At 41.1% G+C, this 14,490-nt stretch overlaps 1 protein-coding gene across 2 annotated transcripts in view; it reads right to left on the bottom strand.

Moving 5' to 3' along the window:
- Ifih1 (interferon induced with helicase C domain 1) overlaps positions 1-14,490 on the bottom strand; it is a 49,809-nt gene that overhangs the window by 27,457 nt on the left and 7,862 nt on the right. For both annotated transcript variants that reach the window (XM_060390271.1, XM_021637084.2), the window contains exons 2-3: positions 13,942-14,110; positions 7,765-7,911 (exon numbers count right to left, since the gene is read on the bottom strand). In XM_060390271.1, the coding sequence (XP_060246254.1) occupies positions 7,765-7,911; positions 13,942-14,110 (316 nt within the window). The remainder of the gene's footprint in view (positions 1-7,764; positions 7,912-13,941; positions 14,111-14,490) is intronic.

Genomic DNA, 14,490 nt, shown 5'->3' on the forward strand with positions numbered 1-14,490 from the left:
TCTGATAACACCGAAACTTGCCTTCCCTGTAGGTTTTCTGTCTGAATTAAAAAAAAAAATTAAAAGTGTGCATGCGTGCATGCATGCACACACACACATACACACACACACACACACACACACACACACACACACACACACCTCTCCCGAAAAGCAATATCAAGAAATTTTTGATGTGTTGGGTTACCAAAAAAAAAACAAACCCAAACAAACAAACCAACCAAACACACGAACAAAAAAACCCGAAACAGTGTTTTGAGTTTATGTACCAAAAGTTGAATTGCTACACCTGCTTTCCTTAGGATTCTCTTGGTTTTGTCTCTGCGCTTTTGAAGGGAGGTCAGTCTGGTTGAGGCTTACCTGCAGTCCTGTGTGGATCCTCTTAAAGAGAACAGGGGCTGGGCTTGGCCACTCAAAGGACTTGTGCTGGGAGCCCCGGTGAAGCTTCCCAGACCTGGACTCCCAGACCTGGACTCCGCCACCCGCCCACAGGTGGCTGGCTTTTATTTAGAAATATAGATAACAGATTCTATAGTCTTAAATTTTACTGTAATAATGACCTTGTTATATCAGGGACAAGAGTTTTGTAGAGAAATAAAGTCAGACTCTCGTAAAGTTGTATTTACTATGGGAATCAAAGAGTATAATGGGTTTAATTTACTTTTACACGTCATTTCCCCCCCTAAGAGAATTATCAAAGCCAGCTCTGAGATAAATTTGAAAATAGCAGTCACATCTATTAATATAGTTATCCATACCAAACTTACTGGAATCAAAGAAAAATATATTTGTTCAATTAAGAGATTTTCAAAATAAGAAATAAAGAATAATATTACAAATAAGGTAAAAAAAAAAACAACAACAACAGCTTTGCTTACAATGACAGTAAATCGGTAAGAGAGGCTATAAATTGTGGGGCCAAAAAAAAAAATCTCTTCGTATTGAAAACCTTTTTTAATATTTTTGTAATAGTCAAAAATAATAGCTGGAATCTAAGAAATTTCGTGTTTTTAAACACGTTTTAGACCTTAAATACCTTTAAAATATTTTTTAAAAATCATTTAGAAACCAAAAAATTTACAATAAAATATTGAAAGAGAAAATAGGGAAGGGGGGGGTTGGTGCGTTTGGATTCATTTTAATGCATCGCTTGCCCTCTGCTGGCCTGTACTGGTATAGCAAGCAACGCGGGGTTTCCTGCAAGGAGCTGGGCTTCCTTAGGTAAAGAAAGCACAACTTCTTCTCCCCAGGTAGACTCTCTCTTGGCCTAGAAACTTCTCACCCGGCAGACTTTTCGTTCTTGTGCAGTCTCTCACAGCCTCTCTGTGACCCAAAGCAGATTTCCAAGGACCCTGCTCTGTTCGCCTGGGAGCCGGAGGTGACCGGGTCCACACTTCATCTGCCCTCAGCTTCCACAGCAGTCCTAGGTTTCTCTTACTTAGGGCCTTGCCTTGCACTTGAGTATCATACCTACCCTCCCTCGGGTTCATCATTCTCCTGTCAAAGATCATTCCGACAGCCTGAAGCTGGTCCTTGTTCTCGCATTCATACTAATAATAATCCCTATTTCCTTTTCTTTGGGAATAACTATCTTTTCTTTGAGAGGAAATAGATGACTTTTATTTTCGGCTCTATGTATATGGATCTACACACACGTTCACATTTTGGTCTGTCATAGTTCGCTCTTTGTGCCAGGGAACATGTGTTCCCGCAGAATGGAGAGGAGCCACCGCCGCCCACCTTGCATTTTCTCTCCTGGATCCAAGCTTCTAGGAAATGAGTTCCCCAAAGAGAGAGAGAGAGAGAGAAAAATCGTTCTTAGAGCCACAGGCCCACATGGCCATCCGTGGAGCTCCTCGGCTCCTGTTTATAGATTTTTTTTTTTTTCCTGTGCTGGAATATTTCAGCTAGAATTAAATTTGAATCACGCGTAATGATGTTGGCTTAACTTCCATCATCTCTGCCCGTTAGGCCTCTGCTGGGGGGGGTGGGGGGTGGGAGAGGAGGACACAGAAAGGTTGTTAAAGTACAGGGTGGTAAGTGAGATTACACCCGCCAGGCAGGTTTGCTCCTTCACTGCGGATAAACGGTGTGCTGGGGTGGGGGAGGGATGTTCTAGAGCGGAGCCACTCACGGGCGGGCGGATGGCCTTGAGGACCACGCGAGAAGTCCTCACATCAACAAGGACTGCGAGATGGAAGGCAGGCGGCGAACTGGAAGCGATTTAAATTCACAGACGCCCCGCTGGAAAGGCTGAAGAGCTAAGGGACCCTGACCAGACAGAAGGGAAGCGCAAGTGCAGATGTCCTCAAGGGTGGACAGGGAAGGGCCCACAACGCGCCCTTGCAAGGGGCGCAAAGTGATTGCCAGCTTCTGCGGTAGGAGTCTTCTCACTGTGGGCCACATCCAGCTGTCACAAGGCGTGAGCAGTTCCTCACAACCACCCCCCGAAAGGTCACACACACGTTGTGATGGTCTTTTATAAACATCCAGACAATGAATTATTAATTTGAAGGGGATTTTTTTTTTTTTTTTTTTTTTTTGCCTTTGGGGGAAGCAACAGGAGAAATGACTCAGACAAACGCTTTAGCTCTCTTTGGTCCTAGAGGCCCTAACTCCTGTGTCCTCCCTGACCCCCTTTTCTTCACATGTGCTGACACACATGGAGATTTCTTGCAGCTGCTCTTACTTCTCTCTGCCTGTTCTCTGTCCCCTCTTCTCACAAACCCAGCACAAGCCTGCCCTCCAGGGCCCAGGCAAATGTCTGCTCTTCCTTCCATGTAAGTGTACAATTCTCTCAACGCCTTCTTCTAACCCTTTAACACTTAGATCCGCGCCTCTTCTTTCCTTTTTTTTTTTTTTTTAATTGATTTTCTGTGAAGTGATTTTCTGTTTCTTGTTGGGAGGACGGAATATATGCTTTCTTATCCAGACCATATACGTTTTAAGATACACACACAATGGCTCAGTGTGGTCTGGCCAACTCGCTCCTTTCTTCCTGGTAGTCTGGCTTTCAGTCCTTCCTGTCACATCTCAGAAGAGAGACGGTAAGGTCTAATCATGAAGTTGAAATTTAAGAACGTCCCTTTGCTATGACTCTGCTAAAGAAAGTTGTTTGTAGCTGTATACCGGTGTGGGAACAAGGCCAGGCTGTGTTAACCGCATTCTAGAAATGCACTATCCACTTTTCTTTCTGCTAGAATACCCATGGCCTTGTCCCTCGAGAGTGAATGATTGCCGGGATAGCCCTCTTAGGACCGCCGTGCAACCGTGAGCCACATAACATGCCAAGTTAGAGAAGAAGAAGAAGAAGAAGAAGAAGAAGAAGAAGAAGAAGAAGAAGAAACAAAACGTAAAATCCTTCATAAATACCAATAACATATTTCTATTTATTTCTCCCTCTCTCCCTCTCTCTTCACATAACCACTTACCCTTAAATGGTCCCAGCAGTACTGCCTGTCCTAGTTGTCAATGACAACTAAATTTAGAAAAATAGAAAGGATAGCTCACTTATTTCGAGCCAATTCTGAAGCAGTAATACAGCAATGATCTTCCTTTAGCTTCAAATGCTGTGGCATTTATTTCTAGAGATCCTAAAAAAAAAAAATCACTAGATTTTCTCCAGGATAGTGATACGGAACATTATTCTGATTCTTAAGTGCAAGGATAAATTTTGTGACACTTTCACCGAAATTAGTATAGACCAAACCTGAGATTGGACTTTGATCTATAAAAAGGAAAGAAACAAAACAACAACAACAACAACAAAGCTCTGTGACAGATTGGACCAGGGAGAAAGAGGCTGTTTTATAAAGGTCAATTTTTAAACCCCTCCTACAGAACATGATCTATGCAAAATATATCCACAATATATTCCAAAGCATAATGTCACCGGATAAACCTAAGGAGCTGAACATATGGGGGGGATGAAAAAGAAGGTATTACAGTCTGAAAACAAGCAGGTTGGTGAGCTCATTAGCTGGGGTGGAATTTTAAAATCTTCACGTGAACGAATATATAAATCAAAATATACACAGGCGCTCTGGGTCATGCGCAGTGTGTACTCACACATGGCACGCTAGTTACATTATAATTTTCCACACTGGAACAGAGAGATCCTTCCTCTTTATAAATGTCAAAAGCGCCCTCTGCTGACCATTCGGAGGTACTTGCATTTCTAGAGTCCAAAGGAGGCACTCGAATGCATCCCTGGAAGATTCGATTCGGGAGTTATTGTTGTTGTTCAGTGCTACCTAAAAGTGTTTCCTCCAAACTCAACAGCATTTTCCTAGTTTGAAATCTAATTTACTACATTTCTATTTTACCAGAGCACTTCACTTCCTAAAATATAATAATAAAACGGTAACTACTTACTTGTTTTGACAAAGCAGTAACAGATATTTAGAAGTGACTCTATTTTTTTTTTTTTTTGTAAATGTACAAAATTAAGAGAATCAATGAGATGGGTCAAGTCCGTTTGGAATCTCTCACGTTGGCATGGTCTAAGGAAACATCAAATGTCTGTGATATTTTCTTGTTCTGAACTGGCCAGTGGCCATGTCCATCATTGCAATCGCACCGACACCTTTAAAGTTGCAGGTGTCCCTTAGAAGCTGCTGTGTTAATTTGGGAGAGACAAAGCTTTAAAAAAAAAAAAAAACCTTTGCTTTATTTTACTTAATAACTATATTTTAAGGAGACACCACTCTCTTCAAGATTTTTCGTTATGAACGAGAATTTCACACACGTGTAGAAATAAAATATCCTTATTCCTCCCCATTTTCCTCCTCCTGCTGCTTCCCTTAAATCCCTAACATTTCCCTCAGCGTGTCTCCTACTCTGCCTCACACGAGGTGGGTGCGCATGTACGCGTGTGTGTGCGTGCGTGCACGTGTGTGATTCTGGTCAGCGCTGTCCACCTGAAGCTGGAAGCAGTCGATCCCGAATGGCGAATGGGAAGAAACGCCAACCCCCAAACGTGGAGTAAGGGTGACGCTACCATCTGAGAGTTCTCGTCTGTCACCCTTTGGAGGAAGGACAAACGCCACTACAATTGGTTTAGTGTGAGGGCTGCGCTGACTGGCGAGGTGTGAAGGAAGCGAACGGTTATCAGAGCAACTCCTGCAGGGTCTTCGTATAAAAGGATGAGAGAGGCCATAAAATCCAATCATGAGCACCACAAAATGAAAAACAAACAAACAAACAAACAAAAACAGCAAGAAGTGATTCCTGAGGGCTAATGTGCTAACCGCAGGTTGTTTTTGTTTGTTTCTTTATTGGCGATCCTTGGTTCCTAAGATCAGCTGATTAAAGAAGCAGAAACCAGGGCTAACTCGAGCCATTTATCAGCAGCTGCGTGCTCATGAACTCCTGTCTTCAGAAACATATATCCCTCTGCTGTTTGCCTCGACAGAGCCTGCGGGTCCCAGGACCGCGGGAGCCTGACGGGCTGGGGGTGCCTGTCCAGCTTACTGGGCAAGCTCTCTCACTAACACGCATCGGAATATTTTGCTTAGTCCTAAAGTGAACCGCGAGGCCAGCATCACAGAGTGGGAAAGTCCCAGGGGGCTGAGGCCTGTTTTCCTGCGTTCCTCACTGCGTGTTCAGGATTGAACAGAAGCTCTGGGACAGTAGGAAATTGATGAGTTTTTCTGAAGGAAAGGGAAGGGAGGGAAGGGAAGGGAGGTGGAGAGGTCAGCAGGAAAAGTAAGGGCAGAAGGTAAAGTACAAGCGGAAACAAACCAACAAGAAAAACCCACGTGGATCTCCGAGGGAGGGGAGCAGGGGCTGCCTCTATCGTGAACTCAGTTGACTGCCCTCTGATCACTCGCCCCTGATGATGCAGCCTTGCCAGGCCATAGAGGAAGAGGATGCAGCCAGTCCTGATGACACTTAACAAGCTATGGACAGACGGCAACAGTGCAGAACCCCCCTTTCAGTGGACTAGGGGAAGGGGATGAGGAGAAAATGGAGGGAGGATGGGACTGGGGGAGTTGAGGAGGGGGCTTCAATCGGGATATATAATGAATAAATTGTGAAAAAAACAAAATAAAAAAAATAAAAATAAAAGGTCAGCATGCAAGTTATCTTTCATATATAGGAATTGAAAAAAAGAAAACAAGGCACCCTAAGACCAGAAAGGGGAAAATACACAGAAATTTCACAATGGATCTCATTAATTTTTACAATTAATATATGTTAATAATTATAAGTTTAAATACTAGATATTATGAATTAAATACTAGATATTATGGATTTAAAAACACGTAAGGCAGAAAAATGATATTACTGATGAGATTGATAGCTTATATATTTAAATAGTTCATATAAACCAAGAGAAAAATACAAATGTCTCAATATAAAATGTAACAAGTACTCAGAAACAGCCCAAAGAGAAGGGCTTTAAAAAAAAAGTACAAATCATAAAAATTCAAATCTGTGTCCAAATATCAAAATATCAATATTTTATTATAACTGAATTGGCAGAAGACTGTAAAAGATGCCACACACTCCTCGAGAAAAGCTTGAGAGGAGTAGGAACTCCTTTAGTTGGGAAAAAACATGTATAAATTCCTACAGTGAGAGTTGACACTAAGAATCAAATGTGTTAAAACTGTATAAATCATTTGACCCAGAAATTCCAATTATATATGTTTTTAATGAGTTAAGTGTGACATAAACTACCGAGGGCTCTGAAGACATTGTTCATGATGCTGTAATTTGGAAACACACTCGGTGTCAACACTCGTTTAATTGCATCCAAATAGTGTTACTATTATTCAGTCAGTTAAAAAAAACCCGAGCAACACCTAAAATGAACACTGGAGATATTACAGTTTCCACACACAGGTATGCAGAGAAAGATGGGCAGGAGGCACCCCAAATGTTACCCATAGTATATATTGTAGGAAGAAGGGTGGCTTCACAGTGTTCCTAGGCATTCCAAATTTTCTGCAAATGCAGCTTCGTTCTTCTTTAAACAGAGGTGGTGCACAAGGAGGGCAGGCCAGCTCAGACTAGTTTAGACTAGGGTGTAAAGGCAAGCCGGACTATTTTTAGGAATTCTGTTAGATGCAGCTATTTTTAACAGTTAAATTGTGTAAATGCACAGCTTGACAAATTTCTCAGGATAGTAAATACATAAAACTCATCACTGTCTGGATTCCACTCTACTCTTTATTTTTTATATATACAGTTAAAATATACTATATTATTTCCTCCCTCCTAATTCCTCTAACTACACTCCCCCACACTCTCTGAAATTCATGGCTCCTTGTTCCTTAATTATTGTTGTTTTATACACACACATGAATAAATACATAAATACATCTCAAGAGTCTGTTTAGTGTTGCTTCTATTTATGTCTTTAGGGCTGATCAGTTGGTATTGGATAACCAATTGGGAGTACATCCATGAGGAGTCACTCTCTCTCTGCAGTCATTAGACGTCTGCAGTTCTTTCTCACTGGCATATTTGAAAATAATTTGGAAATGACAAAGGATAAGCAGACACCTAAGTCAGCCATCACATTACAATGACCACACATATCTGAGAAAGTGACACTAGAAGCAAATATGTTCCTACTCATACCCAAGAGTAATAGTATTAATTTAATCTTCCCTAAAATATTATTTTAACAAAAATTCTCACTAATACCAGTGTCCACATTCTTGTGTTTCATAGGTCCCCGTGTCTTAAGTGTCCCGATTGATTTTTCTGGAGGAAACAGTTACGGTGCACAAGGCATCTTCCTAGGTCACTTACCTGTGGTCACAGAAGACGCTGTAAAGGAGACCTCTGGTGAGGTATCCTCTGTGTTCCAGGCCTCTGTCTCCAGCCTTGAATCATCTATAGCAGACACAAGGGGCTCATTAGCCTCAGGCCCATCTTCGTGAGATGAATTCTCCAGCTCTGTAGATCATAAGTACCAAATGTAAATGACAGAACAATATAGATCCCTACCCAGTGTGTTAATATATGTTAATATATTAACATATATTAGTTGTAAGTGTGTAAGAGGCCATTGGTGTCCTGAAAATAAAATAGGGCTGTTTCCCATACACTCTACAAACCTTCAAACTTTGACATTTCCAAAGAGTTGCCACATGTCATTTCAGTATAACACAATGAGACACATTTTTACTTTTAGCATGACAACAGTTGAGTACTTATATCAACAATCAAAATTTATTTACAAAGACGAGCTGATTAAATACTAATCAAACCACAAGATAAGTGAGGTGACTTCCTGTCTGTCCATTATCCCCGGGGAAGTGACTCACTGACTCAATGACTCCACGTTCTATTTAAGGCTGAATGAAATTAATGAAAATGCAAATTGGGTGGCTTTCTTTAGCTTTCACTTGCCATTTTCTTCCTGCCTCCATGTTCAAGGAATGTACATCTGCTTTAATGTCAGACTGAATCCATGTGTTCTGGATTTCTGGGATTTATTTTTTTAATTGAGTGAAATATTCTATTTTCTCCCATTTTACGTTTCCTGCTCTTTGGCCTCCATCTCACTGGAGTATTCAGGCTACCGTCTACTGGCCATATGCACAGTCAGCTGCATATGAATACAGTCCAACACAGACTCATAAACCTACTTAATACATAGTGAGGCTCTGTTTGTTCATCTGTTTGTTTTGGCGACTTTTTTTTTTTCCTTATAGCTCTAGTTTTGGGTCCTCAGCCTGTGTTTTGTTGCTGAGAGTGCTGTGTTGCAATGTTAAAAGGCTGGACATACACCAGGGAGGGAAACTAAGGAATTCAAGGGTTTCTTTTTCTTGTCAAACTTCAGTCCGTCAGAGCAGTCTGAAGCCATAAACACAATTTAGATTAGCCCACTCTAGACGGCAAGAGGCAGACCCATCCATCCCTGCATAGAGAATTTCCTGAAGAAAATGATTGTGGCTTTCAGATGAAGCTAAATGAAGAATGTGTCTAGCTAACTACTAGCTCTTCCATTACTGCCCTGCTCCTTAAAGATACCGGTCACTCGAAGAGGTCAGATTCCACAACCCAAAGAAATCAGACCACTCCACCAACACCTAATTCATGGTCCTACCCCGTGCAATACTTGGCTGCTGATTCTTCTTGCTACATAGCTTATACCAGACTGAGCTACAGTGCAGAACTTCATGCCGTGCCTGAAAACGTTAGAAAAGTCAGAGGCTTTTCTGAAGGCGCTCCTCCCTAAGACCCTCCTGTCTCATTATCCTGTTCAGGAAGGCTCCCCATTTTTCCTACCTTAAGCTGCTCTTCTTGACCAAGCCCCTCTATGGCTTAAAGGGAAGCCTTTCCTCCCTTTCAAGCCTGGTATGCTGTTTCCAATACTGGTGTCTTCTAATGGTCTCCTATGTCGAGGCCCAGTTATGATCCTGAGGCCTTTTCTCCTAATACACCTCATTCCTGAATGTCAATTATGTGCTAGTTCTTTTGAGTAGGCAACAATGGGAGACCTCTTTTTTTCCCCCCTTATTTAACAGTTACTAGTCAAGAACGGGAGAGACAGCTCAGTGAGTCAGAGCACTTGCTGTTCTTCCAGACGACACATGTTTGATTCCCAGTACCCACACAGCAGCTCACGACTGTCTGTATCCTCAGGGATCTGATGCTTTCTTCTGGCCTTCTGAGGCACCAGGCATGCAAGTGGAACACTGACACACACGCAGGCAAAACACTCATACATATAAAATTACATAAAACAACAAAAGCTTAAAATTGTCCACTTATTTTGTACTTACCACAAAGACAGACACATCCATTGAATAATTTATTTCTCAAAATAACCTGGCTGGTAAGTGATATCATTATCTCCATTTCACAGGCAAGTAAGGTGAAACCCAAAAAGGTGTGGTAGCTGACCAAGGGTAACAGAAAGAGCCAGGAGCACATAGGCATATGGATTTCAAGCCTGGGGTCCTTTACCATGGCAACCATAGCCCGGGTATGTTAAAGAGAAGAAATTTATTCCGCTCAGTTCTATACATAGTTAGTCAACTGTCATATGCCACTTTCTTAGCATGCTTCACCTTTCTCACTGTGCTCTTTTTTTTTTTTTAAGTTTTTAATGTGCATAGATGTTTTGCCTGCCTGCCTGTCTCTCTGGGTGAGGATGTCAGATCCCCTGGAACTGGAGTTACAGACAGTTGTGAAGGCCATGTGGGTGCTGGGATTTGAACCCGGGTCATTTGGAAGAGCACCCATTGAGCCATCTTTCAGCCCCTCCTCACTTGAGGGTTCTAAATGATAAGAAGAAAGATGCTTGTTTTAGTTCCTCATCTTAGCAGGTTTTTGTTTGTTTGTGGTTTGGTTTTGTTTTTGAGACACCTCTGACTTTTCCTGGAACTAACTCTGTGGACCAGGATGGCAATGAACGCAGTGATCCTCTAGCCTCTGCCTCCCAAGTGCGGGATTAAAGATGTGTGCCACCACTGACCAGCCTTAGTTCGTCATTCTAAAAACCCACAATTATAGCAGGTTAGGGTTCCACCCTTAGTACTTCATTTAAAGTTAACTGCTTCCTGAAGGCAGACACTTCAGATACAATCATAATCGGGGTTAGGGTTCTGATATGTGAATTTGGAAGGGTATAAAATTTCCTCTTAAAACACAATACACTGCTTCCTTCCTTAATATTTTCATTGCATGCAATACAGATCCATTCCATCTCCAAAGGCCTTGATTTACTGCAGCTTCACACATGAAGTGTAAAGTTCAAAGCTCACCTGAATATCATCTGCCTCATATAAAAGTAAGATATTTTAATGACTGATCCTGAGGTAAATTCCCCTGCATGTAGGAACTGTTAAGGCAGACAATTTTAATTTCAAAACATAGCCCCAAAACCAGCACAGAACAACATTCCTTTCCAAAAGGAAAAATGAAGACGAATGCAGAGGCAACGTCTCTAATCCCAAAACCTGGCAATAAAATATCCATAATCTTTTAAACTTCAGAAGTGTCTCCCTCAGTCTGACATTTTCCTTTCTCAGGCCCCTTGGCAAAAATCACTCTAGAGCCCCGAAGGAAAGCCTCCTTTGTTCCCTCTGCCATTTTGGATTGTCGTGGGGTGCCACACCTGCCTCTGAGGCACCTCATTAAAACTAAGGGGCCGTCTCCACCGTCCGGCACAAATAAGGGAGAACCCTGACCCTGGGCCTGTGCAGTTAACAGCTTTATAGCTGAAGATCCAGGAAGTCTGACAGCTTCCTTTCCTACCCCTTTAATTGGAAAGTATGATCTACTCTCCAGCAGACATGGCTGAGCCAACCCATGAACCACACCCATAATTTAGTTCACAGATATTTTTGTTCGGCCACACCTTCATGATCTCCTCAGAATAATACCTCTCTTTTTTTGTCTGTCTGCCTTTCTCTCTCTCAATATGTATATATATATCGATAATATTGATAATATATATATATATACATATACATATTGATAAGCTAAAGATTTCTACAGATCTTCTGAGTTTTGGCCTCTTTTTCATTAAACGATTCTTTATTTCCCTTTACATTCTCCACAACTGAGCAAGAGAAACAAAACCATTCCTCTGTCATTTTTCTGGGAAATCTATCCAGACACTTCAGTGGCTAAAGAGGTTATCATGCAAGCTTGAAGACCAAGACCGGTGTTAGAATCCCAAGAACCGATAGCTCAGAGGTTAAGAGCACTGGCTGCTCTTCCTAAGGTCCTGAATTCAATACCCAGGACCACATGGTGGATTACAACCATCTACAATGAGATCTGGTGGCCTCTTCTGGTATGCAGGCACACTGGCAGGCAGAACACTGTATACATAATAAATAAATAAATCTTAAAAAAAAATCCCAAGAACCCACATAAAGCAAAGAGTGGGAGGACATGTCTGCTATAATGGCAGTGTTCCTAGTGAGATGGGAAGTGGAGACAGGAGAATGCCCAAAAGCCTGATGTATGCAGTGGTGACCAACAGAGACCCTGGCCTAGACAAACAGGAAGAGGACAAACATATTTATCCTCCAATCTCCACGTTTGCTGTGGCACACAGGGATACATTCACATATGTACACACATGCACACAGGTATAAATACAAAATGCTACTTGCTGTGTCTGTTTCGTTTCGCCTGAGTGTGTATGATTTCACAGCTGACTATTTTGTATTAGATAATGAATTAGGGGTGTATCTCTGGGGGAGACAAATTCTTCCTCTCTTAGCAGCCATTAATTTGTTGCTCATGATTTTTTGTCAAGGGCTGGGTCCTCAGGAGACCTCCCCCTTCTGCTGGTATTGTCCTTGTCTGGGTCTTGTTTAGGCAGCCATATTGTTAGGCTGTTATCATGGTTGTAGCTACTCTGTCATTTCTGAGAGACTCAGCCTCACTGCGGACTTCTGGCACCTCTAGCTCTTACAAGCTTCATGTTCCTCACTGCTGTTCCCTGAGCCTTAGGTGCGTTTCAGATGTATCCAGTGGAGCTGGGGTCCCCACAGTCAGCTGACGTTTGATGATCAGTAGCCCTCTGTAACGGTCTCTGAGGAGAAGGGAAGTTTTTTTTTTTTTTTTTTTTTTTTTTTCCAGGGTAAGAACTACACTCATTCGACAAAGGAAATCCAGTGGGCTCCCAGGCTGGGGAGCTTTCTAATATTTTACAATTAAAATGACTTGATTTTTTAAAATCTAGGTTTTTTTTTCCCTACTGTATTTAGGTCCATTTCTTTAGATATAAAAGTAGGTGATAGAGATGTTGTGGTGTAGACACTTATAGATGGATAAAGCCACACATGTAATATCAGTAAATATATTAGAACTTTCTGGTTGAAAAACCATGGAATTACTGATTCTGAGCACTGTATTGCTCTCTTCCAATGAACAGAGTGAAATATATTTACATGTTTCAGAATGTCAAACTACTGGGCTGAAGTAAGTGTTTCCTAAATCATACAATAAAACATAGAAGATGTTTCTTTTATAATTTAGCTCTACTCAACTAATCACAGTTTATTAATTGAATGTTATTGGTTCTGTTTTGCAGAGATGATTAAAAAAATCATTTATTGGGTGAATCATTTTACTTAAATCAACAGAGAAGGACTTTCCAGATCTCCTGCAACTCCACACCCTCATCACCTAGCACAGTGTCTGGTACAAGTTCACTTAATGATGACTGACTAACAGAGAGAAGAGAAAAACTAATGTAAAAATACAATAATTATAATAGTGAAAGTTAGTTTATTAATAATGGACTTGTACTTTTTTCTGTAAATGATATTTTGAAAACAGGATATATACTACAAAAAGAAAAATGAGTGGGGCAGTTTAAATTAGGTTTGCAAGCAAAATAAGTAAAAATAAGTTGTCATTTTAGAATATCATTATTAAATATTTTAAAAATTCATATTAAGTGAAATTTGGGTTTGTTGGTAAGGATAAGCCTTCTTATCAAATTCATAAACAAAGATATATATTTTCTTCCAGTTTATCTGTGTCTTTCTAATGCTAAAAATACCTCTATAAAATCTGAGGTGATGATCTCATTTCAAGAATAAGCTTTGATGATGGACTGTTGCTGAATTGGTCATCTATACACTTACCCAGTGAGCTGCAAATGGTGGAATCTAATACCTTAGCCTTTCTTTCTCATTTGTAAAAGGGAGGAAATCAATGATCTATAAAATTTTCTTCCTATTTAAAAATGTTGACTCAGCCTGGCACGGTGGCCCATGCCTGAAATCCCAGCACTCTGGGAGGCAGAGGTAGGAATATTTCTCTGAGTTCAAGCCCAGCCTGGGCCCTAAAGGATAGCCAGGGCTACAGAGAAAAACCTTATCTCAAAAACAAACAAACAAACAAACTAATTAAAATACTGATTCTAAAAATTCCGATGTTTGACATTACAGTTCAAGGCGTCACTTCTCAGTGATACTGTCTATAAAATCTTGATAAAATCATAAATACCTGCAGTGCTTTCTGGGCAGTCAACACCTGTTAGCTCTTGGGCTAGTGCATCATTTCCAGTTTGACGAAGAACTTCCAGAAAAGTAGAAAACCAGTTTTCTTTCTGCACAATCCTTTTCAGCAGTTCTCTCACACCTGACTCATTTCCACTGTTTCCTGCAGCAGAGATCTGTATGTCAACAGAGAAGAAGAAAGAGGAAAAAACAGCTTTTGAACATATTAAAAGTGAAACTATTCCCAAGGAAAACGAGTCACATGTAAGTAAAGGCTTATATTCAAACGCTAAAGGCAGCAGTGTTACATGTAGCTATTCTAGAGTCTACTGGGACAAAAAAAAAAAAAAAAAAGCCAAGTCTCTTTTAAATATTTAATATTTTTTAATCCACAGAAAAAAACTTAAAGTGGGCTGATGAAGTGGTTCAGTGGTTAGAGGCACTTGCTGCTAAGTCTCAGGCGCTGAGTTTCTCTCCGGGACCCCACATGGTGGAAGGGGAAAGCCAGTTCTCACAAACTGTCCCATGACCTCTCCGCATGCTTTACGGCACACTT

This window comes from Meriones unguiculatus, chromosome 8 (assembly GCF_030254825.1).
Source record: "Meriones unguiculatus strain TT.TT164.6M chromosome 8, Bangor_MerUng_6.1, whole genome shotgun sequence".
NCBI classification, from domain to species: Eukaryota; Metazoa; Chordata; class Mammalia; order Rodentia; family Muridae; genus Meriones; species Meriones unguiculatus.